Source organism: Symphalangus syndactylus, chromosome 16 (genome assembly GCF_028878055.3).
Source record: "Symphalangus syndactylus isolate Jambi chromosome 16, NHGRI_mSymSyn1-v2.1_pri, whole genome shotgun sequence".
Classification (NCBI taxonomy): Eukaryota; Metazoa; Chordata; class Mammalia; order Primates; family Hylobatidae; genus Symphalangus; species Symphalangus syndactylus.
In genome coordinates, this window is record NC_072438.2 from 63,778,872 (window position 1) to 63,793,337 (window position 14,466).

The window sequence follows — 14,466 nt, forward strand, 5'->3', positions numbered from 1 at the left end:
TGGGCAATACAGTGACTATGGAAGCAATCTAGCCACTGACAGGTCTGTGAAATTATTCCTACAGTCTTACAGTGCAACATTTTTAAAGTTTAAATACCAAAATTTACAATAATAAAATTTGAATAGCAATCTCAACTTATTTTTGCATTCCAAAGATTTAGTCTATGATAGTGATTTCTATCTTTGGTCTTATCTTTAGTTGAATAGTTTTTTGGTTGTGTTTTGTTTTTTAATACTTGGCCTTTTTGCATTGGGCCAGCATGTGTACTTGGTGGACCTTTAGTTTTATTCCATCTACTCGTATCCTCTATTCTCACAATGCTGACTCTTTCATCCAGGATTTCAAATTCTCAAGTTCCAAGTCTGCAAATTTGCTTTTCTATTAGCTCTTAGATAAATCACAGGACCCTATTGCCTGGCTCCAAATCCAAACAAGCAAAAAAAAAAATACACCAGAGGAAAGTTTTTCCCAAGAAATAACAATAGTACGATTGTATTTCTTTATGACTTTATCGGGACTTTCATAAACATTGTCTCCAATTCCTGATTCCCAGACCTCTGGAACTATAATTTCACCACAAGGTAAGAAAAAGGAATTCACTTTGGCTAAACTGTTAAATATGTTTAAATAAGGATTTATAAAAATCACCCCCAGGTCTTTTCTGTATTTTCCTCTGGCCTTCTACTTATTTGATGTCTTTCAGTTAAGTATTACACCTCTTCATTTAAATTACATTTATATTACCCCCGTTCATTGGAAAAGATAGCTTCATTTACAAAAGTAATGAAATTATTGTCTTACCTTCATGTTTAGGAAAACATTCAGGGCAGAAGAGAGGAGGAAAATTTCCTCTGTAAGGGCAGGATAAGTTTTCAACAGCAGGAAGAGGCCAGCAGGCTGCCTGCCTCTCTGCCTTTCCCTGCTCTGGATTATCTTGGCACTCATATATAGAGCAAGTGGTCCTGAGATTTAGCTCCTACCCCAACCGGATTCTCCAGCGACAGCAAGAGCCTGACCTTGTACTTAATCTGTGCCTTGAAACCAGATGCATCTTATCAATTATACAGCCTTAGCTACAGCCAGCTGGGACTGTTTGGAAGTTATAGATATGTTTCTTAGAAACATATCTATAAATCAGGAAACACAGCAAATGTTCTCATTTCAATGTTTAAGTGATTTTCAACCAAAGGAGACTCTGTAAGGCAAGGGATGATCCTCCTTCTTGTTTCAATCTACTAAACTAAGTGGATGTTTTCATGATTCTCTTAAAAGGTGTTATACACCAGACTTTGAGATTAAATATTTTGTGAAAGAAAATATTTAAATGCAGTTCTGTCACTCAAAATGTAAATGGAATGTTCTGGAGTAGAATTTTTCCCCAAAGTACAGCCTAACACAACCCAGTAGTCATCCCTTCATGCTTAACTTTCACAGAATAATCACAAAGAACATCAATTTTTGCAAACATATTTGAGGACATCACTAATTTTCTCAAGAGCTTCACTTAATTCTTTGATAATCAGATTACTGTGTTGGAAAGTTCTTCTCAGGGTCATTATCCACATCCATTTTCTCTCCTTCGCTTTTTATCTTGTCTTATTCTACCAGGTCTTCATTTGTCCATAGCTTTGCATTGATTCTAGCAAGTCCCCAACATCACCTTCATACCTTTGATAAGATGCTGCTTATTTTGCAAGATTTTAGATTTCCTACTAAAACTGAGCTGCAGTTGGCCGGGCGCGCTGGCTCATGCCTGTAATCCCACCACTTTGGGAGGCCGAGGCGGGCGGATCACGAGGTCAGGAGTTCGAGACCAGCCAATATGGTGAAACGCCGTCTCTACTAAAAACACAAAAAAATTAGCCAGGCATGGTGGTATGCACTTGTAGTCCCAGCTACTCAGGAGGCTGAGAGAGAAGAATTGCTTGAACCCGGGAGGCACAGGTTGCAGTGAGCTGAGATCACACCACTGCACTCCAGCCTGGGAGACAGAGTGAGATTCCATCTCAAAAAAAAAAAAAAAAAAAAAAATTGAGCTACAGTTTTATTTGTATTGTTGGACCAAATATTCTAACACTAGCTGCTAGTGCATTATGAGTGAGGTAGAATAAATGTTAAGCGGGAAAGAAAATTTGAGTTAAGAATAATTTTATAAGTAAACATTCCATTAGTGAAGATTTTCTAGCTTTAATGACTTTTTCTTCCTATGTCCAAAGCACTGGAATAATAAAGACAACACCTAACCTCCCCTCATAAATTAATGGTGGTTTCCAGAGACAAAGCTTCCACATCTTTTGTTCAAACCTTTAGTGATTTGTGTGGAAGAAATTTTGTCACAGAGACAAAGATCCTGACTCCTGAAAGAAATATATTTTTTATTCAGCTCCAACTGCATAAATTCCAGATGCCATAGACTCATCTTAAATTCTCAATAGACAATTCCATTTCAGCGGCTGTCTTAGTTTGGGTTCCCCCAGAAGTAGATTCAGAGACAAGAATTCAATTGCAAGTAGTTTGTTTTTGTTTTTGTTTTAAGAGATAATCTTAGAAAGCACGGCTGGAAGTGGGAAAGTGAGATTGGGGAGAAAAGAAAGTCAATAAAGGGTGTTTTATCAAGCAAGAGACTCCAGTGGGCAATTTGAGTTCAGTTCTAATGAGGAACCCTGAAAGACATTGCATACCAACTCTGCAATTAAGAGTTAGTCCAGCCAGGTGTGGTGGTTCACACCTGTGATCCCAGCACTTTGGGAGGCTGAGGTGGGTGGATCACTTGAGGTCAGGAGTTCAAGACCAGCCTAGCCATGATGGTGAAGCCCCATCTCTACTAAAAATACAAAAAAAAAAAAAAAAAATAGCCAGTCATAGTGGTTCATGCCTGTAATCCCAACTACTCAGGAGGCTGAGGCACGAGAATCACCGGAACCCAGCATGCAGAGGCTGCAGTGAAGTGAGATTGCACCACTGCTCTTCAGCCTGGGTGACAGAGCGAGAGCCTGTCCCAAAAAAAAAAAAAAAAAGTCCAATTAAGGGGTAAGGAGACCCATCGCTGATGATGAAGGTGGCTTCCGAATCCATTGGCTCTCTGGCACCACCAGCTTGCCCTGGGGGCAAGCTAAGCACACACCTGCAGCCATAAGTAAAGATTTTCAAGCAGGGAATTGTAGCATTTGCAATATTTGCAGGTGTTTACCTTTGTCATTTAGAGGCGAGCAATGAAGGAATATGGGTAGGGTACCAACAGCATCTGCTACAGTAGCTTTTTATTTATATACACATGCATGTATTAATTTTTTCATTCTGAATTTGATCATATTTTCTAAAATGTGTAATATTATAGGCTATCAGCTTTGACAGGTAGAAGCCTTAAGCTATATCCTTCCTTATTTTTATTCTTTACATGCTATAAAGGACCGTATTAGCCCATTTACAGAATATCCTTAATCTAGAGGATGATTTGGATATATTTATAGTAATTTAGAACTTGAATTGTTCAGCTCAGGTATCCCATAGATCATTCAATTCTGAAATATTCAATTCTGAAAGGGTTACAGAAACTTCCTTTCCCCAAATGCCTTGCACACTCCTACCTTCATATCTGTAACGTCACAAGAGCATTTCTTCTATCTGTAATTTTAATGGGGGAACCATTAGCACAAAGGCTTTAAATGCAGGTGGGAGCAATACTGTGGGAAGTTTTACTGCTGGCATAAGTTGTATGGACTTTATTCACACAATGAGTCACTGAGAATTCACCCACTGACGTTTTTAAGAAAGAATCAAAGCAGTGTTTTAGATTGATTGAAACAGTAGCTGTGTGCAGCCTACATAGAATAGGTAAGGAAAGGAGGCAGGAAGCGTGACTTGGAATTTATATCAGTAGTTTAGACAAGGGGATCAAGGCCTCATTTAAAAAGGGATAGACACAGCTGTCTCTACAAAAAACACAAAAATTAGCTGGGCGTGATGGCACATGCCTGTAGTCTCAACTACTCAGAAAGCTGAGGTGGCCCAGAAGGTTGAGGCTGCAGTGAGCTGTGATCAGGTCACTGCACTCCAGCCTGGGTGACAGAGCAAGGCCTTGTCTCAAAAACAAAAACAAAAACAGAAACAACAAAAAAAGAAGGGGCTGGGCACGATGGCTCACACCTGTAATCTCAGCACTTTGGGAGGCCGAGGCAGGCGAATCACTGGAGGTCAGGATTTCAAGACCAGCCTGGCCAACATGGTGACAACCCCATCTCAAAAATTAGCCAGACGTGGTGGTGGGCAACTGTAATTCCAGCTACTTGGGAGGTTGAGGTAGGAGAATCACTTGAACCTGGGAGGCAGAGGTTGCAGTGAGCCAAGATGGCACCACTGCACTCCAGCCTGAGCAACAGAGCAAGACGCTGTCTCAGAAAAAAAAAAAAAAGAAGGATAGACAAAAGAGCCAGAAGAATTCACAGGGTTTAGTGATTAAATATGGTTTCAAGTCTGATTGACTCACAGAATTGAAAGAATTTAAGAAAAATTTAAAGGAGGAAGAAAATTAGAAGTCAGAAAGGAAGAGATGGTTTTGGAGAGGAGACATTTTTACTTTGAGGAAAGCATCCAACATATAAGTAAAAATGTAGGTCTCTTTGGGAAGAGACAGGCTTCACCTATGTCTCTTGGAGGGGGACATGGGTGGAGCCGCTAGCATGGAGGTACATAACTAAAATCATGGACTTCAGTGAATCTTCTAGAGACTGAACATAATGAACCATAAAACCACAAGAAATGTCCCTGTTCAGGAGTAAGAAGAAAAAAAAATCCCAAAAAGGAGAGGTTACAGAAAAAGAAGAAAAACCAAAACAATGCAACATCAAGCCAATTCAGGGGAATTTCAAGATGAAGAACCCAGTCCACAATTACTCCCAGCAAATGCCCAGCCTTGGATTTGCAAAGCACAGTGCATTGTAAATTAAATGTTCTGAAAGTTCTGTAACAAGTAAAACTTTTTTAACTTTTTCAACCCAGAATTTCTCAAGTTCATGTGACCCCCTGGACTTTTATTTCTAACAAACCCCAAAACTGGTATATGGGCATGGTTTGGCAAATAAATGGTGTCTGAGCCAAAGCTAAATCAGTAGAGGGATAAAGCAGATTTCTGCCAGACTGGGGAAGGGTCAGTAAGGGCACAGCCCTCTCCTCATCTCCTGTGACACCAGCTCTTCCCCATTTGCCCTCACCCTTGGCAGCCCCTCAAACACTAACATCCCCAAACCCTAATGAAACTATTACGCCACCGATGGTATCAGGAAGCAATTCTGGTCCGCCACAGGGAGATATTTGAAAACATTTTAACGAAGCTATTTCATTTACTAGTCATTTCATTTTGCTCTGAATTGTTCCAACAGATTTAGCTGACTCTGGGGGTTTCAGAGGAACAAACTCACTGGGGAAGAGTAAAAGCCTCCTTTTTCCTCCTGTCTTGCATTGAGGCTGATAAGGTCAGAATTGAACTGGCTGGGAGTTGGAGTGAAGAAGCAAGAGCATCCTCTAGTGGCAGACTGCTCCAGGCCCTAGAGTCAAAGAATACCATTAAGCTCTGGAGTTAAACCACTCAGGAGGGAGTGAAACACAGTGAATCTTCCTAGGCTGCCAGGCAAGTGCTTGTTAAGCTAATAAGTACTCTAGGTGGTATCGCTTTTTCCATTTAAAGTGTCACACTGTGAACAGTCTGAGAATGAAAAATGGCTGCCAAGCAATGCCTTATCCAAAGGAAGGTTTCAGTAAAATGATGATTATTAAATGCTTTATCATTACACATAATAAGATGCTGCCCATCTCTGCTGGAAGCACTGCAGTAAATGCTGTGATTTGTGCGTTAATTTAAAGTGAGGCCACTAGATTAATACTCCCTGTTGGCATCCGGTTCTTCATAAGAAACTTGTTTAAGGTTTAAATAGATTAGGAAATACAAGGTTTCACACTTCCCTTCTGGACAGACTTCTGGACAGGTGCCATTGTACTTTTCCACACCGGACAAGCCTTTGCCCTGGTGACCCTGATGGCTGCAGATGGCAAGAATCAAATTACAATCACGAGGAGATAAGAAGTTTTGTCGTTATGGTTTTTAATAGCGACAGGCATTTGCTAAATTTAGGAGAAGGCCCAGATTTGTTTGGGTTTCTGAATGGCATCTGGGTTTTTCAGTTATTGCAATGCACATTGTAGCAGTAGCCTGCAAGTACAAGATATATTTCATTTGGTTTAAATTCGAATTAAGTCAAACAGCTCTGAGAAGGAAGACATAAAATACAAAGATTTCAGTGGTTCTGTAACTGCCTTATGTAAAGTCCTGTGGAGGAAGGGTAAAAAAGGACAAGGGCATTTATTTGATCTACACTTCAAACTTGTGGTGCCTAAACAGAAAGTTGTTTTTGTTTTCATACCAAGAGCTCAGCATGCAACAGGCCTAAAATAAAGATCAATCACTCAGAAAATGTCAGGCCACCCCATAATTTTAAGCTTTAACTCTTTAAACAATCTTTAAACAGATATGTTTTAGTATCAGATTCATCGTTAAATATTCCACAGGCCAAGAAAGAATAAACAACGTGGTTAAAAAAAGTAAAATCCTAGGCGAGTGGATCACAATGTCAGGAGTTCGAGACCATCCTGGCCAACATGGCAAAACCCCATCTCTACTAAAAATACAAAAATTAGCTAGGTGTAGTGGCACATGCCTGTAATCCCAGCCACTCAGGAGGCTGAGGCCGGAGAACTGCTTGAACCCTGGAGGCAGAGGCTGCAGTGAGTCGAAATCGTGCCACTGCACTCCAGCCTGGGTGACAGAGAGGGACTCTGTATCAAAAAAAAAAAAAAAAAAAAAAGGAAGAAGTAAAATCCTGAATTGTGCAACCTCTTAAAATGTTTGTGAAAAAAAATCTTAGTAACCAGTGAAGAATAGTCACAAATACCTCACTAGAAACTTCTTAGGAGGAAAATTTTTCTAAAAGCAAAATGAGTACTAATTTGTATTTCTTTTTTTTTTTATTTTTTTATTTTTTTGAGACGGGGTCTCGCTCTGTCACCCAGGCTGGAGTGCAGTGGTGTGATCCTCCCACCTTAGCCGTCTCTTGAGTAGCAGGGACCACAGGCACATGCCACCATGTTCAGCTAATTTTTGTATGTTTTGTAGAGCTAAGGTTGCCCAGGTTGGGCTCACACTGCTGAGTTCAAGTGAACCTCTTGCCTTGGCCTTCCAAAGTGCTGTGGGCCTCTAATTTGTGTTTCATTTATACAAATATGTGCTCTGAAAACCGATAATCTGGGTTCAAATCTTGGGCAGGTTTGTTAATCTCTCTTTCTGTTTTCTTATCTGAAAGGTGGAAATCATATTATCTAACCCATAGGGTTATTATGTTAAATGAGATAATCCAAATACAACAATTAGCATCATGCCCAGAATATAGTAAGCTTAGTCCAATAAATATGAACTAGTATGCAAATTATCGTAAACAATCCAGCTAGGCACAGTAGCTTGCTCCTATAATCCCAGCACTTTGGGAGGCCAAGGCAGCAGGATTGCTTGAGGCCAAGAATTCAAGACCACCCTGAGCAACACGGCAAGACCCCATATCTACAAGAAAATTTAAAAAATTATCCATGCATGGTGGTGCATGCCTCTGGTCCCAGCTACTCAGGAGGCTGAGGTGGGAGGGTCACATGAGCCCAAGAGATTAAGGCATCAGTAAGCCATGATCGTGCCACTGCATTCCAGCCTAGGCAACAAAGCAAGAACATGGCTCAAAAAAAAAAAAAGTTGGGCCAGGCGCAGTGGCTCACACCGGTAATCCCACCACTTTGGGAGGCCAAGGTGGGTGGATCACCTGAGCTCAAGAGTTCGAGACCAGCCTGACCAACATAGTGAAACCCTGTCTCTACTAAAAATACAAATATGAGTCGGGCATGGTGGTATGCACCGTAGTCCCAGCCACTTGAGAGGCTGAGGCAGTAGAATCGCTTGAACCTGGGAGGCGGAGGTTGCAGTGAGCTGAGATTACACCCATGCACTCCAGCCTGGGCCACAAACTGAGACTCCGTCTCAAAAAAAAACAAAAAAACAAAAAAACAGTGGAACAATCCAAATAGTCATCAATGATGGATTGGTTAAATAATGTATAGCATGTACACACTTTTTTTTTTTTTTTTTTGTGAGACTTGCTTTGTTGCCGAGGTTGGAGTGTAGTGGCGCCATCTTGGCTCACTGTAATTCCACATCCTGGGTTCAAGCTATTCTTGTGCCTCAGCCTCCTGAGTAACTGGGACTACAGGCATGTGCCACCACGCCCAGCTAATTTTTTTTGTATTTTTAGGAAAGACAGGGTTTCACCATGTCACCCAGGCTGGTCTTGCACTCCTGAGCTCAGGCAATCCACCTGCCTTGGCCTCCCAAAGTGCTAGGATTATAAGCGTGAGCCACTGCGCCCAAGCACAGTATGTACACACATTAAATGGAATATTATTCAGCTAAATAAATGGAAGAAACACTCTATGCACTGATATGGAAAGATCTACAAAATATACTCTAGAGGTGAAAAAAAAAGGTACAGAACAGTATGGTATTTTGGGTTAAAAGAAGGGAGGAGAATAAGAGTATATATTCTATTTGTTTGTATTTGTATGAAAAAACTCTCATAGGATACACAAAGAAACTAATAAAAATTCTTATCTGAGGATTAATGTGGGAAGGAAACTAGGTGAAGAGATGGAAACAGAATGAATAGAAAAAGAGGTGGAACTAAGACTTTTACTTTACACTATTTTATAGTTTTAATACATTAATGAATGTATTTCTGATTTTTTAAAAATATAATTACTTAATTTTATTTTGTTAGCTTTTATTATTTTAGAATTCAAAGTACAAAACAATAAGCATCCTGGCTGGATGTTGTGGCTCACGCCTGTAAACCCAGCACTTTGGGAGGCCAAGGCAGGTGGATCACTTGAGGTCAGGAGTTTGAGACTAGCCTAGCTGACATGATGAAACCCCATTTCCACTAAAAATACAAAAAAAAATTAGCCAGGCGTGGTGGTGCGCACTTTTAGTCCCAGCCACGTGGGAGGCTGATGCAGGAGAATCGCTTAAACCCAGGAGGTCGAGGTTGAAGTGAGACAAGATCACACCACTACACTCCAGCCTGAGCGACAAAGTGAGACTCCACCTCAAAAAAAAAAAAAAAAAAAAAAAAAGAATAAGCATCCTAATATATTCTTTGTCCTTTGTTTGCTTGTTTGTTCATTTGTTTATTTGAATGAATAATGGGATACTGTAGGGATACACATAGCACTAAAAGAAACAGCAATCTTACTAAAATGCTTCATAGTCACCAGGGCCAAAAGGATGGTCTGGAAGGTAGATATAGTGATTCACAGATCTTTGCTTTAGTGCACCACCAGTTTATTTCTTTGATATTTATGTGACCAAGTTTCCAAATGCAAGCTCTCAAAGTGAGCATATGAGTAAACATCACTGCTCCTATGTAATTAAATATACATGAAATGTAATAAATTACACAGACTCACAAAGAAATTGGTTTCATTCTCTTCTTGCTCCTTTTCATCTTCTACTGATTTGGGTCTGTTTCTGGAAAGAAAATGTGGCTTGCCAAAAAAGGCATCAAACAAATCTTGTCTCAGATTTAGAGTTCACAATCTGCTATCTGTATTATCCTCATAGGCCTCAATTTTCTTACATAAAAAAGGGAATGAAACTTTTTATAGGATTGATGAGATTCAAGATATATAAAAAACATAGCACATCATCCTGAGCACATATAAGCTCCACACTCATGAACAATAAATGAGTTTCTTTTAAATATGCATAAGTAAATGTGAACCAAAGAGAAATTTTTATCAAAACAGTTTATTTTTTTCTTATTATACTTTAAGTTCTAGGGTACATGTGCACAACATTCAGGTTTGATACAAAGGTAAACATGTGCCATGTTGGTTTGCTGCACCCATCAACTCATCATTTACATTAGGTATTTCTCCTAATGCTATCCCTCCCCCAGGCCCCTACCCCCTGACAGGCCCTGGTGTGTGGATGTTCCCTGCCCTGTGTCCAAGTGATCTCATTGTTTAATGCCCACCTATTAGATAGAACATACAGTGTTTTGTTTTCTGTCCTTGTGATAGTTTGCTCAGAATGATGGTTTCCAGTTTCATCCAGGTCCCTGCAAAGGACACGAACTCATCCTTTTTTATGGCTGCATAGTATTCCATGGTGTATATGTGCCACATTTTCTTAATCCAGTCTATCATTAATGGACATTTGGATTGGTTCCAAGTCTTTGCTATTGTGAATAGCGCCGCAATAAACATACATGTGCATGTGTCTTTATAGCAGCATGATTTATAATCCTTTGGGTATATACCCAGTAATGGGATTGCTGGATCAAATTGTAATTCTAGTTCTAGATCCTTGAGGAATCGCCACATTGTCTTCCACAATGGTTGAACTAATTTACACTCCTACCAACAGTGTAAAAGTGTCCCTATTTCTCCACAGCCTCTCCAGCACCTGTTGGTTCCTGACTTTAATGATTGCCATTCTAACTGGCATGAGATGGTATCTCATTGTGGTTTTGATTTGCATTTCTCTGATGGCCAGTGATGATGAGCATTTTTTCATGTGTCTGTTGGCTGCATAAATGCCTTCTTTTGAGAAGTGTCTGTTCATATTCTTCACCCACTTTTTGATAGGGTTGTTTTTTTCTTGTAAATTTGTTTGAGTTCTTTGCAGATTCTGGATATTAGCCCTATGTCAGATGGGTAGATTGCAAAAATTTTCTCCCACTCTGTAGGTTGCCTTTTCACTCTGATGGTAGTTTCTTTTGCTGTGCAGAAGCTCTTTAGTTTAATAAGATTTCATTTGTCAATTTTGGCTTTTGTTGCCATTGCTTTTGGTGTTTTAGTCATCACGTCCTTGCTTATGCCTATGTCCTGAATGGTATTGCCTAGGTTTTCTTCTAGGGTTTTTATGGTTTTAAGTCTAAATTTCAGTCTTTAATCCATCTTGAATTAATTTTTGAATAAGGTGTAAGGAAGGGATCCAGTTTCGGATTTCTACTTATGGCTAGCCAGTTTTCCCAGCATCATTTCTTAAATAGGGAATCCTTTTCCCATTTCTTGTTTTTGTCAGGTTTGTCAAAGATCAGATGGTTGTAGATGTGTGGTGTTATTTCTGAGGCCTCTGTTCTGTTCCATTGGTCTATATCTCTGTTTTGGTACCAGTACCATGCTGTTTTGGTTACTGTAGCCTTGTAGTATAGTTTGAAGTCAGGTAGCGTGATGCCTCCAGCTTTGTTCTTTTGGCTTAGGATTGACTTGGCAATGTGGGGTCTTTTTTGGTTCCATATGAACTTTAAAGTATTTTTTTCCAATTATGTGAAGAAAGTCATTGGTAGCTTGACAGGGATGGCATTGAATCTACAAATTACTTTGGGCAGTATCGCCATTTTCATGATATTGATTCTTCCTGTCCATGAGCATGGCATATTCTTCCATTTGTTTGTGTCCTCTTTTAGTCATTGAGCAGTGGTTTGTAGTTCTCCTTGAAGAGATCCTTCACATCCCTTTTAAGTTGGATTCCTAGGTATTTTATTCTCTTTGTAGCAATTGTGAATGGGAGTTCACTCATGATTTGACTCTCTGTCTGTTAATGGTGTATAGGAATGCTTGTGATTTTTGCACATTGATTTTGTATCCTGAGACTTTACTGAAGTTGCTTACCAGCTTAAGGAGATTTTGGGCTGAGGTGATGGGGTTTTCTTTTATATATATATATATTTTATTACACTTTAAGTTTTAGGGTACATGTGCACAATGTGCAGGTTTGTTACATATGTATACATGTTCCATGTTGGTGTGCTGCACCCATCACAATCATGTCATCTGCAAACCAGGACAATTTGACTTCCTCATTTCCTAATTGAATACTCTTTCTTTCCCTTGCCTGATTGCCCTGGCCAGAACTTCCAACAGTATGTTGAATAGGAGTGGTGAGAAAGGGCATCCTTGTCTTGTGCCGGTTTTCAAAGGGAATGCTCCCAATTTTTGCATTTGAGTGAGTTTCTTAATCCTGAGATCTAATTTGATGGCACTGTGGTCTGAGAGACAGCTTGTTGTGATTTCTGCTCTTTTACATTTGCTGAGGAGTGCTTTACTTCCAATTATGTGGTCAATTTTAGAATAAGTGCAATGTATATTCTGTTGATTTGCGGTGGAGAGTTCTGTAGATGTCTATTAGGTCTGCTTTTTGCAGAGCTGAGTTCAAGTCCTAGATATCCTTGTTGACATTCTGTCGCATTGATCTGTCTAACATTGACAGTGGAGTGTTAAAGTCTCCCATTATTGTTGTGTGGGAGTCTAAGTCTCTTTGTAGGTCTGTAAGGACTTGCTTTATGAATCTGGGTGCTCCTGTATTGGGTGCATATATATTTAGGATAGTTAGCTCTTCTTGTTGAATTGATCCCTTTACCATTATGTAATGGCCTTCTTTGTCTCTTTTGATCTTTGTTGGTTTAAACTCTGTTTTATCAGAGACTGGGATTGCAATCCCTGCTTTTTTTTTCTTCCCATTTGCTTGGTAGATCTTCCTCCATCCCTTTATTTTGAGCCTATGTGCATCTTTGCATGTGAGATGGGTCTCCTGAATACAGCACACTGATGGGTCTTGACTCTTTATCCAATTTGCAAGTCTGTGTCTTTTAATTGGGGCATTTAGCCCATTACATTCAAGGTTAATATTGTTATGTGTGAATTTGATCCTGTCATTATGATGTGAGCTGGTTATTTTGCCTGTTAATTGAGGCAGTTTCTTCATAGCATCAATGACCTTTACAATTTGGCATGTTTTCACAGCGGCTGGTACCTGCTGTTTCTTTCCATGTTTAGTGCTCCCTTCAAGAGCTCTTGTAAGACAGGCCTGGGGGTGACAAAATCTCTCAGCATTTGTTTGTCTGTAAAGGATTTTATTTGTCCTTCACTTATGAAGCTTAGTTTGGCTGGATATGAAATTCTGGGTTGAAAATTCTTTTCTTTAAGAATGTTGAATATTGGCCCCCACTCTCTTCTGGCTTGTTGGGTTTCTGCCAAGAGATCCACTGTTAGTCTAATGGGCTTCCCTTTGTGGGTAACTTGACCTTTCTCTCTGGCTGCCCTTAATACTTTTTCCTTCATTTCAACCTTGGTGAATCTAACAGTTGTGTCTTGGGATTCCTCTTCTCGAGGAGTGTCTTTGTGGTGTTCTCTGTACTTCCTGAATTTGAATGTTGGCCTGCCTTGCTAGGTTGGGGAAGTTCTCCTGGATAATATCCTGAAGAGTGTTTTCCAACTTGGTTCCATTCTCCCCATCACTTTCAGGTACACCAATCGAATGTAGATTTGGTCGTTTCACATAGTCCCATATTTCTTGGAGGGTTTGTTCATTTCTTTTTACTGTTTTTTCTCTAACCTTGTCCTCTCACTTTATTTCATTAATTTGATCTTCAATCACTGATACCCTTTCTTCCACTTGATTGAATCGGCTATTGAAGCTTGTGCATGTGTCACAAAGTTCTCGTGCCATGATTTTCAGCTCCATCACGTCATTTAAGGTCTTCTCTACACCGTTTATTCTAGTTAGCCATTCGTCTAACCATTTTTCAAGGTTTTTAGTGTCCTTGCATTGGGTTCAAACATCCTCCCTTAGCTCGGAGAAGTCTGTTATTACTAACCTTCTGAAGCCTACTTCTGTCAACTCATCAAAGTCATTCTCCATCCAGCTTTGTTCCGTTGCTGGCGAGGAGCTGTGATCCTCTAGAGGAGAAGAGGCATTCTGATTTTTAGAATTTTTCAGCTTTTCTGCTCTGGTTTCTCCCCATCTTTGTGGTTTTATCTACCTTTGGTCTTTGATGTTGGTGACCTACAGATGGGGTTTTTGTGTAGATGATCTTTTTGTTGATGTAGATGCTATTCCTTTCTGTTTGTTAGTTTTCTTTCTAATAATCAGGTCCCTCAGCTGCAGGTCTGTTGGAGTTTGCCAGACCCTGTTTGCCTGGGTATCACCAGCAGAGGCTGCAGAACAGCAAATATTGCAGAACAGCAAATATTGCAGAACAGCAAATATTGCTGCTCAGTCCTTTCTCTGGAAGCTTTGTCCCAGAGGGGCAGCTGCCTATTTGAGGTGTCTGTCAGCTCCTACTGGGAGGTGTCTCCCAGTTAGGCTACACAGGGGTCAGGGACCCACTTGAGGAGGCAGTCTGTCCATTCTCAGAGCTCAAACGCTGTGCTGGGAGAACCACTGCTCTCTTCAGAGCTGTCAGACAGGGACATTTGTCTGCAGAAGTTGTCTGCTGCCTTTTGTTCAGTTATGCCCTGCCCACAGAGGTGGAGTCTAGAGGCAGTAGGCCTTGTTGAGCTGCTGTGGGCTCCACCCAGTGTGAGCTTTCCGG

General features: G+C 40.3%; 1 protein-coding gene across 1 annotated transcript in view; it reads right to left on the minus strand.

Moving 5' to 3' along the window:
• C7 (complement C7) overlaps positions 1–981 on the minus strand; it is an 81,627-nt gene extending 80,646 nt beyond the window's left edge. Inside the window, exon 1 of the mRNA XM_055246253.2 lies at positions 803–981. Coding sequence (XP_055102228.2) covers positions 803–946 — 144 coding nt within the window. The 5' untranslated portion in view covers positions 947–981. The remainder of the gene's footprint in view (positions 1–802) is intronic.
• Between the last annotated feature and the right edge of the window lie 13,485 nt (positions 982–14,466).